We start from the raw sequence: 19347 nt of genomic DNA on the forward strand, positions 1-19347 counted from the left end.
CTACAGACACAAAGAATTGTGCTGGCATAAGGTCAGTGTTATTGTTGTTAAATTGATTCACAATACTAAACAAACAAGTCCTGAGTCACCTCTTCCAACCTACAGCAATCATGTACCTAAGGTTCATCGCACTTCTTTGGAGAAGCATTAACTGCTACTGTAATGAGCTAAAAAGCAACCTCCCCAATTAGTTCACAGTGTCCTTTCCCCACCACTGTTTCGTGTCACACAGAACCCTGGCTACAGTGGCAAGAAGGGGGAAATGTAAAGAGCGTCATGCAACCTTTACGGGTCACACTGAGGCCAAAAGAAGAGAACTCCGAGGTGGCGGTTGCGCTTCTTTACATGTTTCCCGAGATGAGGGCTATTGTAGTGCTCTTCAGACTGATCGCGGTTAGTTGTGGTTTCTGCACTGTTGAAGACATTTCAGCTCTTCTTGACCTGGTTCTGCGTATCCACGGCAAAGAGGCAGAACCACTGCTTCGTTCCAGGTACGCGATAGTCGTGCGAGAAAAAAAGTGTGCTGTTCGATGTTCTTAAGGCCAAAATCGTTCTCGCGCAATGGCACCTAGATATTTCCAACAGTAGTAAGCCTCTCAAACAAAACTGCACTGTTTGTGAGCTTCACTTATTAGGCACTGTAAACGCGCGATGAATGGAGAATACAGCTGAGCCCCTTTATAAGAGACATGGATGTAACAGACAATTGGGTATAGGAGACATCATTAATTCAAATAGTTAGCTACCCTATGACTTTCATTAATTGGATCTCTTATTTAACAGACATTGGATATAGAAGACAAAATTAGCCTTAAAGTTTGGTACTCAGTCTTGCTTGTAACAGACATTTTAGCATTAGATGCGGCACCATCCATTTCCAGGTTCAGTAGCAGCTACAGTGAAAACAAAATAGAGAGAGACACACCTGTACCGTTATTATTAATAATAACTTCAGCACACGAAAGGCAGTCAGCTATAAAATGACTAAAAGAAGCCCCTGCAGTGGGAATGCAATGTAGAGAAGCTCTTCAGGCTCCCCACGAAGAGCACAAGTGCGACTGCACATGCAAGCATCTGAGCGAGCATACTGGAAGTGCGAACTGGATTCTTCAATTAGTGAAGCTTCCTATCCCGAATTACCATAGGTGTTGTGTCCACTAGTCTGAAGAATATAGCAAAAATTGTCAATTACGTTGCATTTTAGTATGAGCGGCAAATCGATTCGGTAAATGCTAAGAAAGTGCCGCTGACATAAACAAGTCATTGTGCCTAGAAAGCGAGACATAGCCAAGCCAAGGCCAAAACAAATGACATAAAAACAGAAGTGGTTCTGCTCTGGCGAGGAAAAATCAACTGTTCTGTTTGCTATTCAACTAGTTTCAACTCCACTCAGAAATGCCTCGTTTGCTTTTCATTTATTTTTCGTCTAAGTAGTGACATTCACAGACTTGTTACTCACAGCCACTGTTACCCTTTATCAAACAAGCATAAATTTCTGAGGGATATTTCTGCTGGTGGTGTTTTATAGTTTTGACTGCTTCTAGCACATTGGTGGTAAGCTGGTTACTTTTACGATTTCGTGGCGCTTTTTTTTGCTTATTCTTGTAGTGTTACAAGACACATAACTTAGTTGCAAATCACTAGCTGTGGTGCCACGTCACATCGCGATCGCACTTTACAATTTCAGCAAACATAGTTTGCCAACATATACAGCTTTGGCACACCGGCCATGAGGCTCTTGGCCTGATTTTCAAGCTGGGAAAGGCTGTGTTGAACAGCACCAATGCAGCCATGAAGCAGACCAAGATTTACAACTATTTCAGCAGTAAATAAAAGTAAGAAAGTTGTGAGGTGAAGGTCAGTGTGGTGGTCCACCAAGCAAATGCAGTATTTAAATGAAAGCTATAACAATGCTTTTGCGACATGATGTATAGCCTTTGTCAAAAGTGTAGAGCCCAGGGGGTCGGCTTCTGGGCCACTTCATGCGGCTTCTAATGCATTTCCAGTGTTGCCAATCTCTTGATATTAAGAAGATTTTTTTTCCTACCCTGTCCCATACAAAGGGCCTCCACAAATGCTTAGTCAGCGTCACTACATGGCCCAGAAACGGACCCCCTAGGCTCTACACTTTTGACAAAGGCTGTACTTTCCTTTATTGCGCATTTCAGCCATAGGCTGCGTGCGCCGAAATAGGGTCTGGCTAGAAAATGTAAATGTGGTACTTTGCTTATAAGAAACCTCTTATATAACAGACGAAACTGCTCCCTATAGGTAAAGGGGTTCAACTGTATTTTCTGATCTGATTGATAGAACCAGGTCTGTCTTCCGGCCAAGAGCTATGCCAACACTGTTTCGCATGTTCCAACGTGTTTGGAAACGCTACCAAGCAAAAGAAACAGAAAGCGAGGAGAGAAATTCTGGCTCCAGTAAGTAAGAACACAGCAAACGGCGATGCGTGGCCTGTAAGTGCCAAATATGAAAAAGTTTAGATCGCATCACTAATCAAAAGCATGACATTGCCTGCATGTTCACTGGAAAGCCACATGTTAAATGTTTCTCCAATCACTGAAGCTTACAACACCTATCAAAGTGGACAAGACAAAAGCACCAAGTGAGTAAATAAGCTCTCTGTGCTTTCTCAAGAAGCAAATGGCATAAAACAAAGTGTTTCTGAAAGGTGTGCGGCTGTCAGTAGTCAAACTTCATAACTCTGATCCTTTGCTGGCAAAGCTCAATGCGATGGGTATCTATGCAGGTGCTGGCACAGTCAATGAATATCCATTTGGTACTGAAAATAAGAGGCTTTTACGAAGTGATTAACCTGTGTGAAGCTTCAAATGGACCTTGGAAGATTCTCTTTAACCTTCGGAAAACCTGTTCTTTTGCAAAAAGGACTGGGCAATGAATTTCAACATGTGGTTCACCTACAGTAAGACAGTTTGCAGTTTTAACAAGCTAACGGCTTGCCTGCAAAACAATGTACTCATTGGCCGGCCGACGCAAAACGTCAACATGACCTACCAGATCACCAAGTTGTTTATATCACGTGCTTCCAATGAAGTGGCTGAACAGTGTCTGCCAGTGAAAAAAAAAAGCTAAAATTTAGCCGTGTTACCAGAACAATCTTTGTGCAGCAGTTAATACTAGCATGGGAATGAAATTTGCTACTTCTCATTATTCGTGTGACTCTGAGATTTCACTTCTCAGCAGCGCATGAGTGAGCAGTTGCGCAGCTTTTATTATGGTGATACAAAATTAATCGCAGTAGGTGTTGCTTGTATATAAACGAAAAATACACTAATAACTACCTTTTTGCATCTGCACTTCAAGCCATGCGAAAGCAGCAAAAGTAATGAGCGTCGCGTCACTGAACTAACGCTGCTGTTACATGCACGGCTGCCTGCGTTGCCGACGTGTAGTGCCATCTATGTTCTTCCTCCTAAAACACATCACATGAGCCCTCATCACATTTTCCCCTTCTAGCCACTGTAGCGCGGCACAGCAGTCATCATCATCATCATCATCACCCTGACTATACCCACTGCAGGGCGAAGGCCTCTCCCATATTTCTCCACTTAACCCGGTTCTGTGCTAGCTGCATCCACTTGACCCCTGCGAACTTAACCTCATCCGCCCACCTAACTTTCTGCTGCCCCCTGCTACGCTTTCCTTCCCTTGGAATCCAGTTTGTTACCCTAAGCGACCATCGGTTATCCTCTCTTCACACTACATATCCTGCCCATGTCCATTTCTTCTTCTTAATTTCCACTAGAATGTCAGTAACCTGAGTTATTTCTCTGACCCACTCTGCACGCTTCCTATGTTACCCTACCATTTTTCGTTCCATAGCCCTCTGGGTTGTCCTCAACTTAAGTACAACTCTCCTGGTTAGCATCCACGTTTCAGCCCTATAGGTGAGTACAGGTAAGATGCAACTGTTATATACTTTCCTCTTTAGCGATACCGGTAAGCTGCTAGTCATAATCTGTGAGTGCTTGCCAAATGCGCTCCATCCCAATCTTATTATTTCCTTTTCATGGTCCGGATCTGCGGTTACTACCTGCCCTAAGCAGATATATTCGCCTACTACTTCCAGTACTTCGCTACCTAATGTAAACTGCTGTTCCTTTCCGAGGCTGTTGAACATTACCTTAGTCTTCTGCATATTGATTTTCAAGCCTACCTTTCTACTTTTCCTGTCTAGGTCATCAATCATTTTTTGGAGTTCATCCCCCGAGTTGCTTAGCAAGGCAATGTCATCCTCAAATCGTAGATTACTGAGGTATTCTCCATCTACCCTTATCCCTAACTGCTCCCATTCCAAGTCTCTGAATACTTCCTCTAAGCAAGCTGTGAATAGTACGGGGGGATTGTGTCTCCTTGCCTAACACCTTTCTTTATGGAAATTTTGGTACTTTCTTTATGCAGAACTATGGTTGCTGTGCAGTCACTATATATATCTTCCAGCACTTTCACGTACGGCTCGTCTACCCCCTGATTTCGCAATGCCTGCATCACCGCCGAGGTTTCAACTGAGTCAAATGCTTTTTCGTAGTCAATGAATGCTATGTATAAGGACTGGTTATATTCCGAGCATTTTTCTATCACCTGATTGATGGTATGGATATGATCGATAGTAGAGTACTGTTTCCGAAAACCTGCTTGATCCTTTGATTGATTGCAGTCTAAGGTTGTCCTGATTCTATTAGCGATTACCTTAGTAAATACCTTGTACGTAACAGACAGTACGCTGATTGGTCTGTAATTTTTAAGGTCCTTAGAGTCCCCTTTCTTATGAATGAGGATAACGTTTGCATTCCTCCATGGTTCCGGTACCGTCGATGACACCAGGCACTGCGTATACAGGGTGGCCAGCTTTTCTAACACGATATCCCCCCTTCCTTCAGCAAATCCGTAGTTATCTGGTCCTCTCCAGCTGATTTCCCCCTTTTCATAGTTTCTAATGCTTTCTTAACCTCGTCCTTCGTAAATGGTGGAACGTCTGACTGTTTTTCCCTACCGCCAATCTTCTTACAGTCCTGACTACTTTGGCTACTGTAGAGGTCCGTATAGAACTCCTCGGCTACTTTGACTATCTTGTCCATATTCGTGATGACACAGCAGTGAAGCAACACAATTCTGCAGAAACCAATACAGGAAATGAGCTGTGGAGTATGCATGTGATCTGTCTGTCCTGCTAGTGCTGTCCCTCTGTGATGTTAGTGCTCTGGTCTCCGCTGCTCTACACTGAACCTGACAATAACCTAGCACACTCAGTTGCATGCATATCGCAAGTGCCCGGGAAACAGGCTCAAGTATGGGACATTTGAATGCGTGCCTGCCATGGAGGTCATGTCTTGACATAGGCCACCCTTTCGGAGCCAGTCCAGCTTAACCAGTGCTAGCACAGTGCTCAGATTCACGAGTGCCTCATGCCATAGATATTGAATAGGCATTAGCTGCAACCACACTGGCAGTCCAAATGATTTAGATTTCCAATATAACAAGGAGCAAAGTGACAAGGTCTATTTAATGTATGTGCTTTACATGTCTACGGACCACATTCGTGTGCCTATAAGACTTAATTACATGCCCTGCAAATATTGAAATACAAAATCAAAGCAACCCCATACCCAGGACAGTCAAGGAAACTATATCATGAACACCCTTTCATTATCACCAGAAGCAGCAGCTGGACTACACCCTCTGCAGGGCGAAGGGCTCTCCCATATTCCTCCAATTAACCCGGTCCTGTGGTAGCTGCATCCACTTGACCCCTGCAAACTTCTTAACCTCATCTGCCCACCTAACGTCTTGCTCCACCCTGCTACGCTCATACCCTTGAAATCCAATTTGTTACCCCAAAGTGACCATCGGTTATCCTCTTTTTGCACTACATGCCTTACCCATACCCATTTCTTCATCTTGATTTCCACTATAATGACACTGACGGGTTATTTCTCTGACTGACTTTGCATGCTTCTTATCTCTTAAAGTTACATCCAACATTTTCTGTTTCATTGCACTCTGCGTTTGTGTTCAACTTCAAAAATCAGGAAAAAACTGTTTCTTAAATCAGGAGAAAACTGTTTCTATCTGCATAACACGTAAAAAGCATTCCATAAAATATACTTATAAACTTGGGTCTGCTGAGCTGATGAAAGTAACTGCTGTGAAATACCTAGGCGTGACAATTACAAGTGACCTATCCTGGAATACACATATCAACAATATTTGTAGAGCAGCATTTAGAAAACTATTTCCTCAGGCATAAACTCCGAAATTCCCCATCTGTTGTAAAACTTCTTAGCTATCTTTCTTTAATCAGGCCTAAGCTTGAATATGCGTGCATAGTGTGGAATCCGTACACTACATCAAATATAAAAAAGCTTGAAAAAGTGCAAAATAAAGCTGTGAGATTCGTGTTATCTAAATTTTTGAGATCAGATTCCCCTTCGGAATTAATGTAAATTCACGATATACCACGCCTTGAAGATGGAGAAAAAGCTTTCGTTTAGAACTTCTTTCCTTGTTACTAACCAATAAACTAGGACTTGACCCGTCACAATATTTCGTTCCCCAACCAGCCAGACACACTAGATACTACCATACAGATTTATTTTCTCCTTATTTTGCTCGAACTAACTTGTATAAGTTTTCTTTTTTTCCTCCCACCATCACTGAGTGGAACTGTTTGCCCAGGTCACCTCCTAAACTAGCTGCTTGCGTTCTTGAATTTTGTGACGTAACTTTTGGCTCTTTCTGAAAAGCAAGGTTTATAGACTGCAGGCTCCTCGCTTTTTGTATATATGTATGTATATATATATATATATATATATATATATATATGTGTGTGTGTATGTGTAAATGTATAGGCATATGTATATAATGTGTATATATATGTGTAAATATGTATATATATATGTCTATATATATACAAGTTCTTTGTAAGTGTCTTGGTTTTATTACATTGCAAACTATGTTGTAAGTGCTTTTATGCTGTATATTGCTTCATTTTTTATTATTTTATCGGCTTGTTTCTTTGCTATGTATAGTGCCCTACCTGCTTAGACCTAACCACGGTCCGCAGTATGTCTGTAAATTAAAAAAAAAAAAAAACAGAACTCATCTCGTTAGCCTCCATGTTTGAGCCCCACAGGTGAGTACAAGTAAGATGCAAGTGTTATACACATTCCTCTTGAGTGATGCTGGTAAGCTGCCATAGTCATAATCTGCAAGCTTTTGCCAAATGCGCTCTATCCCAATCTCATTCTCCTAGTTATTTCCCTTTCATGGTCTAGATCTGCGGTTACTACCGGCCCTAAGTAGACATACTTGTCTACCACTTCTGGTGCTTTGCTACCTACCGTATTTACTCGAATCTAACGCGCACCTTTTTTCCGATATATCGTGTCCAAAAATTGGGTGCGCGTTAGAATCGAGTACGACCCTAAATCTCCGATATCATATCGCCATCGGCATTTCAAAATGGCCGCCTGGTATGCACTTCGAGCCTACTAGCTGGTCTAGCTGTCTATGCCTAGCTGCAGTAGCGTCCTTCGTGTGCTTTGGTACATGTGCTTTGGTTAGCCTACCCGTTTTCTGCGATTGACCGACCAGTATGGACGTGCCGAAGATTCGTCGAGTTCATCATGATGCCGCATTTAAAAGGAAAGTCATCGGGTGTGCAGAGACGGACGGAAATTCGGAGTTCCGGAAACATGCGTGCGGGACTGGCGCAAGCAGAAGGAAAAGATTTTCGGCAGCAAGGCTACACGAAAAGATTTCAGTGGACCGAAGCAGGGCCGGTTCACCGAAATAGAAGAGCGGCTCGCAGAATATGTTCTAGAGCAGCGAGCGGCGCAGCGGCCAGTGACGACGGACCTGCTCAAAGTCCGGGCGATGCAGCTAGCCCTACAAACAGGGCTAACGCGGAGCGACTTTAAAGCGAGCAGGTGCTGGCTGTCTAATTTTATGAAGAGAAAAGGCTTTTCTCTTCGAAGGCGGACAGGGATATGTCAGAAGTTGCCTGAAGAGTACGAAGAAAAGCTGCACAGTTTTCAGCGGTTCGTTCTAAGTTTGCGCCGCAAGTACGGCTACCACCTCGGCCAGATTGGAAATGCCGATCAGACACCGCTGTACCATAGAGAAACATACTTACGTAAGTATGTTTCTCTATGGCTGTACTTTGACATGCCTGCCACCACAACCGTTGAAAAGAAGGGGGCGAAGCAAGTGCGCGTGTTGTCTTCCGGCCACGAAAAAACACGCGTCACCGCAATGCTTTGTTGCACCGCGGATGGACACAAGCTGCCCCCGTATCTCATATTCAGGCGCAAGACGCTCCCGAAAGGAATCGTGTTTCCGAGTGGCGTGATTGTGCGCGCCAATGAAAAAGGTTGGATGACAACGGACTTGGTCGCCGACTGGATCGATAACGTCTGGCGCAAGAGACCCGGCGGCAGTTTGGGCCTGCGTGCGATGCTTGTGCTCGACGCTTTCAAGTGCCATCTCGACCAACGCATCAAGGACAAGCTCGCTGCGTGCAACACCGACCTTGTCGTGATACCAGGTGGCATGACATCGCAGCTCCAGCCGCTCGATGTTTGCTTGAACAAGCCAGTGAAAGATAGGATTCGGGCGCTCTACACCGAATGGCTTGTGAGTGGCCGCCATGAATTCACTCCCAGCAACAGAATGAAGCGTGCCTCGCTGCAAGAGTTCACTGGATGGGCGAAAGATGCGTGGTGCACGATACCGTCTGCCATGGTCATCAAGGCCTTTAAAAAATGTGGCATATCGAATGCCATGGACGGCACCGAGGATGAGATGCTTTGGTCCGTCAGCAGTGACAAGGAGTTGTCTGACAGCGACGACGAGTGAACCTTGTGCCGGCATAGTGACAATCTTGGCAAGATAAGCCGTTTCCTTTTGTGTGTGTGTTTTTTAGTGCACCGAGATTAAATATTTGCTTTTCCAAACGAGACAAAGTTGTATTGCTGTATGAAAGCGTTAGGTGCGCGGTACTCTTTTTCGCGGAGAACAGGTGCGCGTTACAATCGGAGCTTTTTTTTTTTTCGGGGGTGGGGGTCACGAAAAACGGGTGCGCGTTACAATCGAGGGCGCGTTAGATTCGAGTAAATACGGTATTATGAACTGCTGTTCCCTTCCCGAGGCTGCTGAACATTACCTTAGTCTTCTGCATATTCATTTTCAAGCCTAAATTTCTGCCATTCCTGTTCAGGTCATCAGTCATTCTTTGCAGTTCATCCCCCGAGTTTACTTAGCAAGGCAATGTCATCAGCAAATCGCAGATTACTGAGGTATTCCCCATCAACCCTAATCTCTACCTGCTCCCATTCTAAGTCTGTGAATACTTCCTCTAAGCAAGCTGTGAATAGTAGCGGGAAGATCGTGTCTCCGTGCCTAACACCTTTCTTTATGGAAATTTTGTTACTTTCTTTATGCAGAACTATGGTTGCTGTGCAGCCACTATATATATCTTCCAGCACTTTCACATACGGGTTGTCTACAACCTGATTTTGCAATGCCTGTATGACTACCGGGGTTTCCACTAAGTCAAATGCTTTTTCGTAATCAATGAGCACCATGTATAAGAAGCTTTTTCTATCGCCTAGTTGATAGTATGGGTATTTGTATACATGTGTGTGTGTGTGTGTGTGTATGTGTGTATATATATACATATTAAAAATAATTATATATATATATATATACACATATATTTATTTATTTATTTATTTACAGCGCCCTCAGAGTAAAAATACATTACAGAGGGAAGGAAACTTTGAAAACAGAACAAACCATAGAGGCATAGAATAATACCAGAAATACAATTTGAAATATAGTTTGAGAAATGTACCAAACCAAGCCATACGTATCATAACCACCTCCCCTCGAATGTCACCGTCGCACATTTTGTTCATGAATTTAAATGTTCTACCCCTCTCAGCTCTTTATCTTTATAATACAGTTGAATCCCGCCACAACGAATACCGCCACAACGAAATTTCCGCGACAACGAATAATTTTTTATTCCCCGCGAGTATCCTATAAGAATTAATGGCCTAAATTTCTCTGCACAACGAACCATTTTTGCAGAGCGTTTCCGCTTCAACGAAATTTTCGCGTTCAAAATCGAAACCGAAACTAGTTTTATTGGCGAGAAGTCCAAGTCAAATCCAAAGCCACATTAAGCATGAAATCACGTGATTGCAGTTCCGCCATTTTGGCTTTGTGTCGTGGTCGCGTTGTTCACTCGCTGCCTTTCTCTTCGACAACGACGAGTTTTCATCCGCAGGACACGATGGCAACGCAAGTGAAAAAACGCAAAACTCTTTCCCTTGAGCAAAAAGCTCAAATAATCGCCCAAGCAGAAAGCGGAAGGAAGAAAGCGGCAATTGCTGAAGACTTCGGAATTCCTGCAAGGTCGCTGTCAACGATTCTAGGCAATAAGGACAGCGTGAGAATGGCACTTGCTTCAGGCACATCCTCGAAGCACAAAAAGGTGACGCGGCCCCTCCATGAAGAGTTGGATAAAGCAGTGCATGCGTGGTTTGTGGAAGCACGAGCCAGCAACGTCCCCCTGTCCGGAAGCATCGTCCAGCAGAAAGCCTTGAACTATGCATGCCTACTTGGCATTGATGATTTTAAAGCCAGCATTGGCTGGCTAAACCGTTTCAAGGCCCGCCATAACATCGTTGGAAAAGTGCTGTGCGGCGAGTCAATGTCAGCAGACGTGGACGGAGCAGCTGCTTGGAAGGCGAGTAACATGGCCGGAATTTTAAGCAACTTCGCGCCTGCAGACATTTACAACGCCGACGAGACCGGGCTATTCTACGAGATGTTGCCGGCTAGGACGCTCGACTTCAAGGGGCAGCGCTGTCACGGCGGCAAACACAGCAAAAAACGCATCACAGTGCTGCTTTGCACAAACATGGATGGCTCGGACAAGCGTCCGCCGTTAGTCATAGGCAAAAGTGCCAAGCCGCGCTGTTTTAAGGGAACTCGTAGCCTACCTGTGCAGTACAAGGCGAACAACAAGTCATGGATGACCCGCGCTATTTTCACCGAGTGGATGATGGCATTCGACCGCGACATGAAGCGGCAGGGCCGTAAAGTTTGCTTGCTTTTGGACAATTGTTCAGCGCATCACTCCGACGAAGTCAAGCTCACTAACACGGAGCTGAGGTTTTTCCCTCCCAATTGCACGTCTGTCTTACAGCCTCTCGATCAGGGCGTGATTCTTAGCCTGAAGCGCGCTTACCGCGGGAGGTTAATTCAGCGGCTGCTTTTTAACACTGAAACCGGCCGAGACACGAAGGTGGACTTGTACGTGGCACTGCAGATTATGTCTGCTGCCTGGAGCACACTGGGGCGCTCAGTAATTGTGAACTGTTTCAGGCACGCCGGATTTGCCGAAGGTCGACCCGTACACTCTGCTGGCCTAACACCAGGCGTTACAGACGACGACGAAGAGGCGTCACCGGCTCCGGGGATCGCGGCCGCCTGGAAAACGCTGGGAGAAATAGGAACCGTGCCGCCTAATCTCGAGCTCGACGAATACATCGGCGCTGACGCTTGTGTTGTTGTTCACGAAGATGTGAGTGATGAGCAGATCATAAAAGCTGCCCGGAATGATAAGGACTCTTCCGATGAAGAAGACGACGACGTACAGGAAGCGCCGGCTGCGGCAACCGCCGTACAGGTGATGGAAGCTTTTGATGTCATCAGGAATTTCGTTGCTGTCCGAGACGACGATGTTGCAATGGGTTTGCTGACCGAGTGCGAAAATCGCGTGACGGCGTTGCTCGCCGTGAAGCGTAAGCGAACCAAGCTTACAGATTTTTGGCATTAAACGCCTTTGCTGCTGCTTGGGCAATTCTTTCTGCGTTTCACGTCAAATTTTTGCGATAACGAAGTTCCGCGAGAACGAATTTTTTTTCGTGCACCGTGAATTTCGTTATAGTGGGATTCAACTGTATCGGTATTCTATTCTTTAAGATTCTTCACCTCAGTTCCCATTCAGCATTTTTCCTCCCGGCATGATCAACAACAACAGCGTTACACAGTTTGCTCTACGTAATAATTTTCTACTACCTAAGGTCAGTACTAACTACGGGAAACAAGGCCTTCAATTTTCGTCCATATCATTTTGGAATTCTTTGAATTTCGACATTAAGCAAACTAATACACTTTCTTTGTTCAAGTTGAATTAAAAAACTTTCTTCTTAATTTGTGCTTTTTTTATCTTTTGTGTCGTGGAATTCATAAGTGTTTTTGTACTTTTGTATTCTGTTTTTGTATATAAATCTGTCGGCAATGCACTCTTTACTATGCATTTCGTTATTTATTTTCAGTGTTGCTTCATAAAGAACCGCCTGTGGTCTTGTACCATGGGACCTCTCGCTGTATATTCTTGTAAGTAGTTTTTTGATTAAAAAATAAACCTTCAACTTCTTCCTACTCACAATGAACATGCTCACCTAGGGGCCTTTATTCTCACTGCCAACAAAGCAACACTATTGCCACTGCTGAGCTCATGCTCTTTCCCTTCCCTAGTGTGCAACTTCTCGGCACCCTAAATTGCTGACACTCAAAGAGCCAATTTTTCTTGCAGTGGATACAGAAGCAGCGTGTGGTCAGACAATGGTGCAGGGAGCACGCAGTGAAATCTCGTATACAACCTGTCACCATTGTTACGACCAAATACCCACCACTAACGAAGTGTTATCAGTACAGACTCGCCACTCGTGCCATGCACTGTGATCATAACAGCCCGTCATCGGCTGAGGATGGTAGTTGCTTTCTTCATCTAAATAAGCCTGTACAGTAGGCTTCGCTGATTTAAAGCCCATTAATTAAAAAAAATTGAATAAAGACACTGAAAATGCATACAAGCAATTCCACTGCACAGTGTGCTTCAGTGTATACTGGGTGGTGAAGCATCCTCAAGATGTGATGGGGCTGTTTAGTGAAGAGGTGCTACTGCGTTGCACAGCAAAAAGATTAGCGGAAGCTTTTATGATTCCAGAGCATTTCTTCAACGTTGCCGACAGTGTGCGTAAAGAAAAGCACTCGCTGAAACCAGGAAAAACCCTTCGTTCTCACTTGGCTTCAGCTTGAAAGCAGACATCCATGATGCAGGTGTTCATTAGACCAAATTACCGTGATGCAAGTGGTTTTTTTCTCAGGCCTATTTGATAGGTTAAACCTTTAGTTTAAGAATATCTTCTGGTCCCTAGAAGACAAAGCTAATGAGGGTTTACTGTACAGACGTCAAAGTACAGCTAAGTGCTGTACACTTACCCCAGGGTGGACCAGTGGGAAGCCACTCACCTCTGAGTTGCTGGTGGCGGCCGAGCCACTATGTGGCAGCGAGGCGGGGCTGTCAGGGCTGAATGCTTCCCCAGGAGCCATGTGCTGCAGCTGTGGCCGGGCCAGCAGCTGGCTGCCACTCAGGTACTGCTTCACTTGGCGCCGCTTGCTCTGCTCCACGTGATAGCGCGTCGGGTTCTCCAGTCGAGACTGCACCTGCACACAGGGGTCAAATTAAAGCGTGGCACTAGGCTGGTGGGTTTGCGTGATCCAATGGTACATCAAGAGCGCTCAATGAAGTCCAGCCCCGTAGAGAAACAACAGCACTTGTCTTGCCTACTGTCTCCCTTCGTGGCTAGTTTTTCACTCAAGCTGTTGAATTGACACTGCGTTTCATTCAAGACATGTCGTATGGACAATACATGTTTCTTTGTAGTAGAACAGTGCCTTAGCACAGAAATCCAGCCAATAATGTCAGCATCAAAGAAATTCATGACCAAAATCTTCCCCATTAGCCTACTGGTTAATGAGAACATCATTCATCAGGTATGGTTCTTTGATGACTCAGCAGATTAAGCCATTAAAATGCTGACCCCCTTTTCACGCTGTTAATAAGCTGATCACAGCCCACAAACTAAAACTGCAAAAGGGAGCCAAACAGAAGAAACAAAGGGACACAAAGAAGGCTATCACACAGCTTCCAGTCCAGCCACACCACTCTAGATGATCTCTCACTTTAAGAACGAGTTGATAAGAAGCCCAAGATTTTACATCAACACAGTCACAGACAACCTCAAAAAACTGAACATCAGTTCAGAACCCAGAATGCTTAATTGGATGAACAGCAGCCATTCTGAATGCAATTAGAATTCTTGCAAGAGTATCACAGGCAGACTGCCTGCAGCCTGAGACTGTCACCCAGCCTGTCATGCAGATCCACCCCAAACGTGGATGCCGGTCCGAACCTCGTTCACAGAGTACACCAGTGCTAGCCTAAAGTGGCTCTGTGTGTCACATGGCAAAGTAGTTAACACCAGTTCCATGCAGCCGCAACAAGATTGCAATGGCAGAAGCATGCTCGAGCATTTTGGAGCACCTCGGGGAGCAGTAATAAAGCCATTTTAGAAAAGCTCTAGAGCGATAAATTGAAAGTTTTGGAGCATGCTTCCAGGGTCAAATGCTTTGAATAATTGCAATTTTCTCTTTTTCCTGATACAGTTGTGCCTCATTAATATGGACACTTTGGTTTCCAACCAGAACTGCCCATAAAAAGCGAGTCATCCATAACAACGAGTCATGAATAAAACAAAAAGGATTTTATTGAGAAAAAGGAATTGTAATTAATGACTGCTTTTGTACATAACGGTGTGCACTGGACTCAAAATTTCACAGAACAGCGGCAATTTTGAGTGCATTATCCCTGTCAATGTTGTCTTTGAAAAATTGTAGTCTGAAGCGACTCGCGTACCATGACACCTGTGATGGTGGGCTTTGTGTTGGTCGAACTTTCGAGCACGAACTCCTCACTGGCCGATGAATCAGCGTCCGATTCTCTACTCACCGCCACTTCCAAAATGGCCTCGTAACTGAGCAAAGTAGCTGCTAAGTAGCTGCTTGAGATTCTCCTGAGGCGAGGAAACAGCTGAGCTGTCGATACTAGTCCCTCACGGCTTGGATTGACTGAGATGGCTTTTGCTGCTTGTATTCATAGATTTCTTTGCGCCTACGTTCAGCTCTGTTCTTTTGCGTTTAACTACCGCCATGCGAAAAGCCAGACTCAAGTTGAGGGTTACAGGCTCCTGATGCTTTGCACTTTTTTGCCTAGTTAACCTTTCTACTTTTCCGTTCTTCTGATTCTTTTTTTGCCTTGTACTGTTTCCGCAAGGAAGTCAAGTTGGCAAGCTGTTATGCAGAGGGCTATCGAACATCCTGTCTTCAAGGCGCCGTTTCTATGTGTTCCTATAAAAACAAACACTGCAAACTGAAGTACAGTTTAGAACGACGACTAGCAGACTACGAAGATCTCAGACCCTGTCTAGGCCGCATCGTTGACTCAAAGCGAAGCCGACATGCGGAGGGAGTGCCTGGGGTGCAAAATGTGGCAGTTTGGCAGCGCAACAGGGACGGAAACCAGGAGCATGAGAGGGAAGCGCGTCCAGGATGGGACGCCTGGTCTCGGTTGCGTTTCGTATACGTCGCCTTTCTTTTGTCGCTCTACTTTATGAGTGTGTCTTAACTCTCACCGAAAAGCGTTACCAGCTTCATGGAATACACATTATGCTATGGGAAAGAAAACTTAAGTTCCCACTGCTACTGTAGGCGTTTGTCTTTCTTCCTGTCATTTCTTTCTTATGCTTTTACCTGCCTCTCTGTTCCTGTTCAGCAGAATTTATTGCAACCACATGTTGCTGTTTTCCTGACTGTGGCGGCACTTCCGCTGCACCTAGAAATCTCCTGGTTCCCCCCTTTTGGGGCACGACTGTATATATATAAAAAAAAAATACAAGCTTTATTCGTTTTTTTAACATTCAATGCTCTGCTGACTACGCACACATCTCTGATGAGGCAGGACAGACAGCTAAAATATGGACTACAGATGCATTATATAACACAGCTGACCTCAGCAAGAATTTTGAACAGATTAGCAGCAGAGTGCCAGGGTGTCTAGCAAACCACTATATTCAAAATCCCTGACTTTTCCAAGTTTTCCCCGATTATTTCAGATCAATTCCCTGATGAGTGAAGAGGCTCAAAAATGCAGCTGCTGATGATAATGAGCATAGACGAATAATTCCCAAGAGAAAGCTATTTATTAATCATATTCTGCAGTTTACAATAATGAAAAGCTGCAGAGCAGAGCTCTTTGATACTAAAAGTTGCGAAATTTCTTATAGGCTTCATGTACCAAAAAACGGCGGTTTTGACTGGTCAAAATTCGGGTGTATATAGGGTGCCTCGATGCGAGGCACCCTAGGTCACGGCCGGTCTCGAGGAGGAGCGTGCTTCTCTTAGCGCGCTCTTAGCAAAAAAATCTGAAAATGCACTGCAGAATAAATATATTGTGCCATTTTCCTTGAATTGCCAAAATGTTTGATAGTTTCCTGGCATTTCTTTGATTTTTCCCTGTAAATTTCCCTGACAATTCCCGGTTTTCCCGGTTGCTAGAAACTCTTGAGTGCTTGCTTCTACACTTCATAACTGAACATAAAGCTAGACTAAAAGCTTTCGACTATGCTGACCTAATAGATTCAAACAAGGAGCGCAAGATGCGCTTAAGCAATGCACTCAAGTAACACCACTAATTGGAGTTCACATCAATGGGCAGCACATTGCTATTCTTTATCTTGTGCACCTCTGTTTGAACTATGCCTGTGCTGATAAATTTGAGGGCACTGGTCAGTAGCCTTTTCCTCCTTCTGACAGTGGCTCCTCATGTTTTTGTTTGAGCAATGCTGGCACTTCCTTAATTTCAACATGTTAGCAATAGGCCCTGTATGGCTTTCCCACATTCTTGAAAACATTTCATGTGACTGGCCCCTTCGTGAGGTCCCCTCCATAACACTTCAAATGTGTTGACGTAGGCTTGAGACGTGCTTGTTATTAAGGGGCTCGATGGTAAAAAACATGCTTCCTTTCACAGAAGAACCATAAAAGCAACTTGTGCAGCTCTTTGTAGCCAGATAAAGTTCCTAATAGAACACCTGATTGTAGTTCGCGGCTTCTGCTTCACTCACTGCTCTTGCTTCTATCCCCATTGATAACTCAAAAGGCTGTGAGAAAGGGCTATGTAATGTGCACAGAGCATTTCTCTAAAATCCCCTCTAATTGCTTGTGGCTCACTTTAAATTTACTTAAGAAAAAAATATTATTCTGCAAGTTTTCTAGCTTATAAAAATTTTGCATGTACTAGGCTCTGCACGAGATGCATTATCCCGCTGCCACAGGTGTGCTGCCATTGTTTTCAGTATAGTGGTGCACACGAAGCTCACAACATGCCATCGCCCGCTGCGCATCTCCCAGTATCAATTGCAATAGATCACATTTTTTGTACACAATACCATTATGGCCCGCCATAGTCATCCGCCAGACTACAACCACTGCAGGGTAAAAGCCTCTCCCATATTCCTCCAATTAATTCGGTCCTGTGCCGGCTGCATCCACTTGGCCCCTGCAAACTTCTTAACCACATCCACCCACCTAATTTTCTGCCGTGCGGCCGGCCCCTGATATGCTTACCATTCTTTGGAATCTAACTGGTTACTCTTAGAGGCCACAGGTTATCCTCTCTTTGCAATACATGTCCTGCTTATGCCCATTTCTTTTTCTTAATTTCTACTAAGATGTCATTAACTTGAGTTATTACTCTGACCCACTCTGCTTCCAATCTCTTAACGATACACCTACCATTTTTCTGACCCAATGTGCAGCAAAACCACATTCTGCTATATTTGATGGCAAAAGGCAGCTGGCTTGGAGCATTTTTTTGGAGCAATATTGCATTTTGGAGCAGGATGGAGCAAGGAGAGCAGTTTGGAGCAAACACAGCAGTGCTTCTGCCCACGGGCTTATAATGCAAGGGGGTCAAGAACCTATGCTGCTCATCCTGTAAGCTTGAGGGCCCACATCATATGTGAATAAACACAAGGTGTAACATCTGAGAAGGCTTTAAAGGTCACTCCCCTAATCCAAATGGAAAGCCTGCCAAGGTGTATGCCACCAAAAGGCACGTGCAGAAAAAGCATAAAGGGTGCCCATTTTACCACCAGTATGCAACTCTGTACCAATATTCTCAATCCTGAAAAACTTCAGTAAAATTCCCACAGTTACTGGTTCTAAGCAAGAATAACTACAGGCAAGCTTTCAAAGCCAAATGAGAAAAGAAAAAAGGGCCCTTCAAGAATCTTTTGCCAATGCTTGTTCTAGGAAGCAACCATAGAGTCAAGCTGAAATTCATGAAAAATACAGATAAGAAAGCATTCCCTGAAGGACACGATAGTCATACCAGCTGATGTGTAAGTCTTAAACGTGGACATATGCACTTAATTGGAGCAAAGCAACAGCCTGGTTTACGTTTGAGTTATACAAAAAGTGGTCTTCTTGGCTTGTTTGTGGTACTTGCCTGTCTCGTCCAAAAGGAACCTAAGTATGGCATCATCTCCAGCAATCAATGCCAGACTGAAAAAGCAGCATTTCACAACGCAAAAGGTGGATGCACCACATGGATGGAGCAAGGAGCTCCAGCCAACTGCCAGAAGGAAGCAAAAAGGAAATCTCAGTGGGGCCTGTTACAACTGGCACGTCGCTCAGTGAAGGACATCTGCATGTTACACTTTACAACCACTGCATGAGTGCGTGCAACCCCACATACCTTCTGCTCAAGTGTTTGGCGGCCGTAACACTAAACATTCTAGCAACGTGTTGGCGTTATGGGCAACTCTGTGAACAAGCATTACGGGCCCCCAGACGGTTCACCTTATCTCGCACGTCCTCCTGGCATATGGCTGCCTATTTTTTACTGCGCGTATGACACCTCGGCAAACGCGCCAGACTGTGCTAGGACACAAGTGGCCCAAAATACTGCCGCATCATTCAGCTGCAAATACATTTCTGTGATAAGCTTTGTTTGTTGCAAATGAAAAATGGAACTTACTAGCTCAAGTGGAAACAAAAAAAAGACTACAGCAGTGGAATCCACATCGAACATCACTATAATACGTTTCATTCTTAAACTTTTCCACATTTTTTTTTCCCACTGCACTGGGGTGCAAGCAGGCTTGGCATTTTGGAGCAACAAAACGAGAGTATTGGAGCATTCAAATTACTTTGAAGCATGGTTCTAGGGTAAACATATTTATTAACTGCAGTTTTCTATTCCTGACATACAAATAGATCTAATTGGATTCCTTTTTCATAATTCAGCGATGCAGCAGCAGTTGCAGTGGCATGTTCTCTGCCTAAATCTGTCATCAAATTCTTGCAGAAATTTTCGCACGGTGCCGTCTACCATCTGGG

General features: G+C 44.5%; 1 protein-coding gene across 2 annotated transcripts in view; it reads right to left on the minus strand.

Moving 5' to 3' along the window:
• Positions 1 to 19347, minus strand: part of Mitf (transcription factor Mitf) — a 185159-nt gene that overhangs the window by 120372 nt on the left and 45440 nt on the right. For both annotated transcript variants that reach the window (XR_014707765.1, XM_084605446.1), the window contains exon 3: positions 13357 to 13551. Coding sequence is in view for 1 of the 2 variants with exons in the window: in XM_084605446.1 (XP_084461572.1) it covers positions 13357 to 13551 (195 nt within the window). In the remaining variant the exon portion in view is untranslated. The remainder of the gene's footprint in view (positions 1 to 13356; positions 13552 to 19347) is intronic.

The sequence above is a fragment of the Amblyomma maculatum genome, chromosome 1 (genome assembly GCF_055883805.1).
Source record: "Amblyomma maculatum isolate TAMU_Amacu chromosome 1, ASM5588380v1, whole genome shotgun sequence".
Lineage (NCBI taxonomy): Eukaryota > Metazoa > Arthropoda > Arachnida > Ixodida > Ixodidae > Amblyomma > Amblyomma maculatum.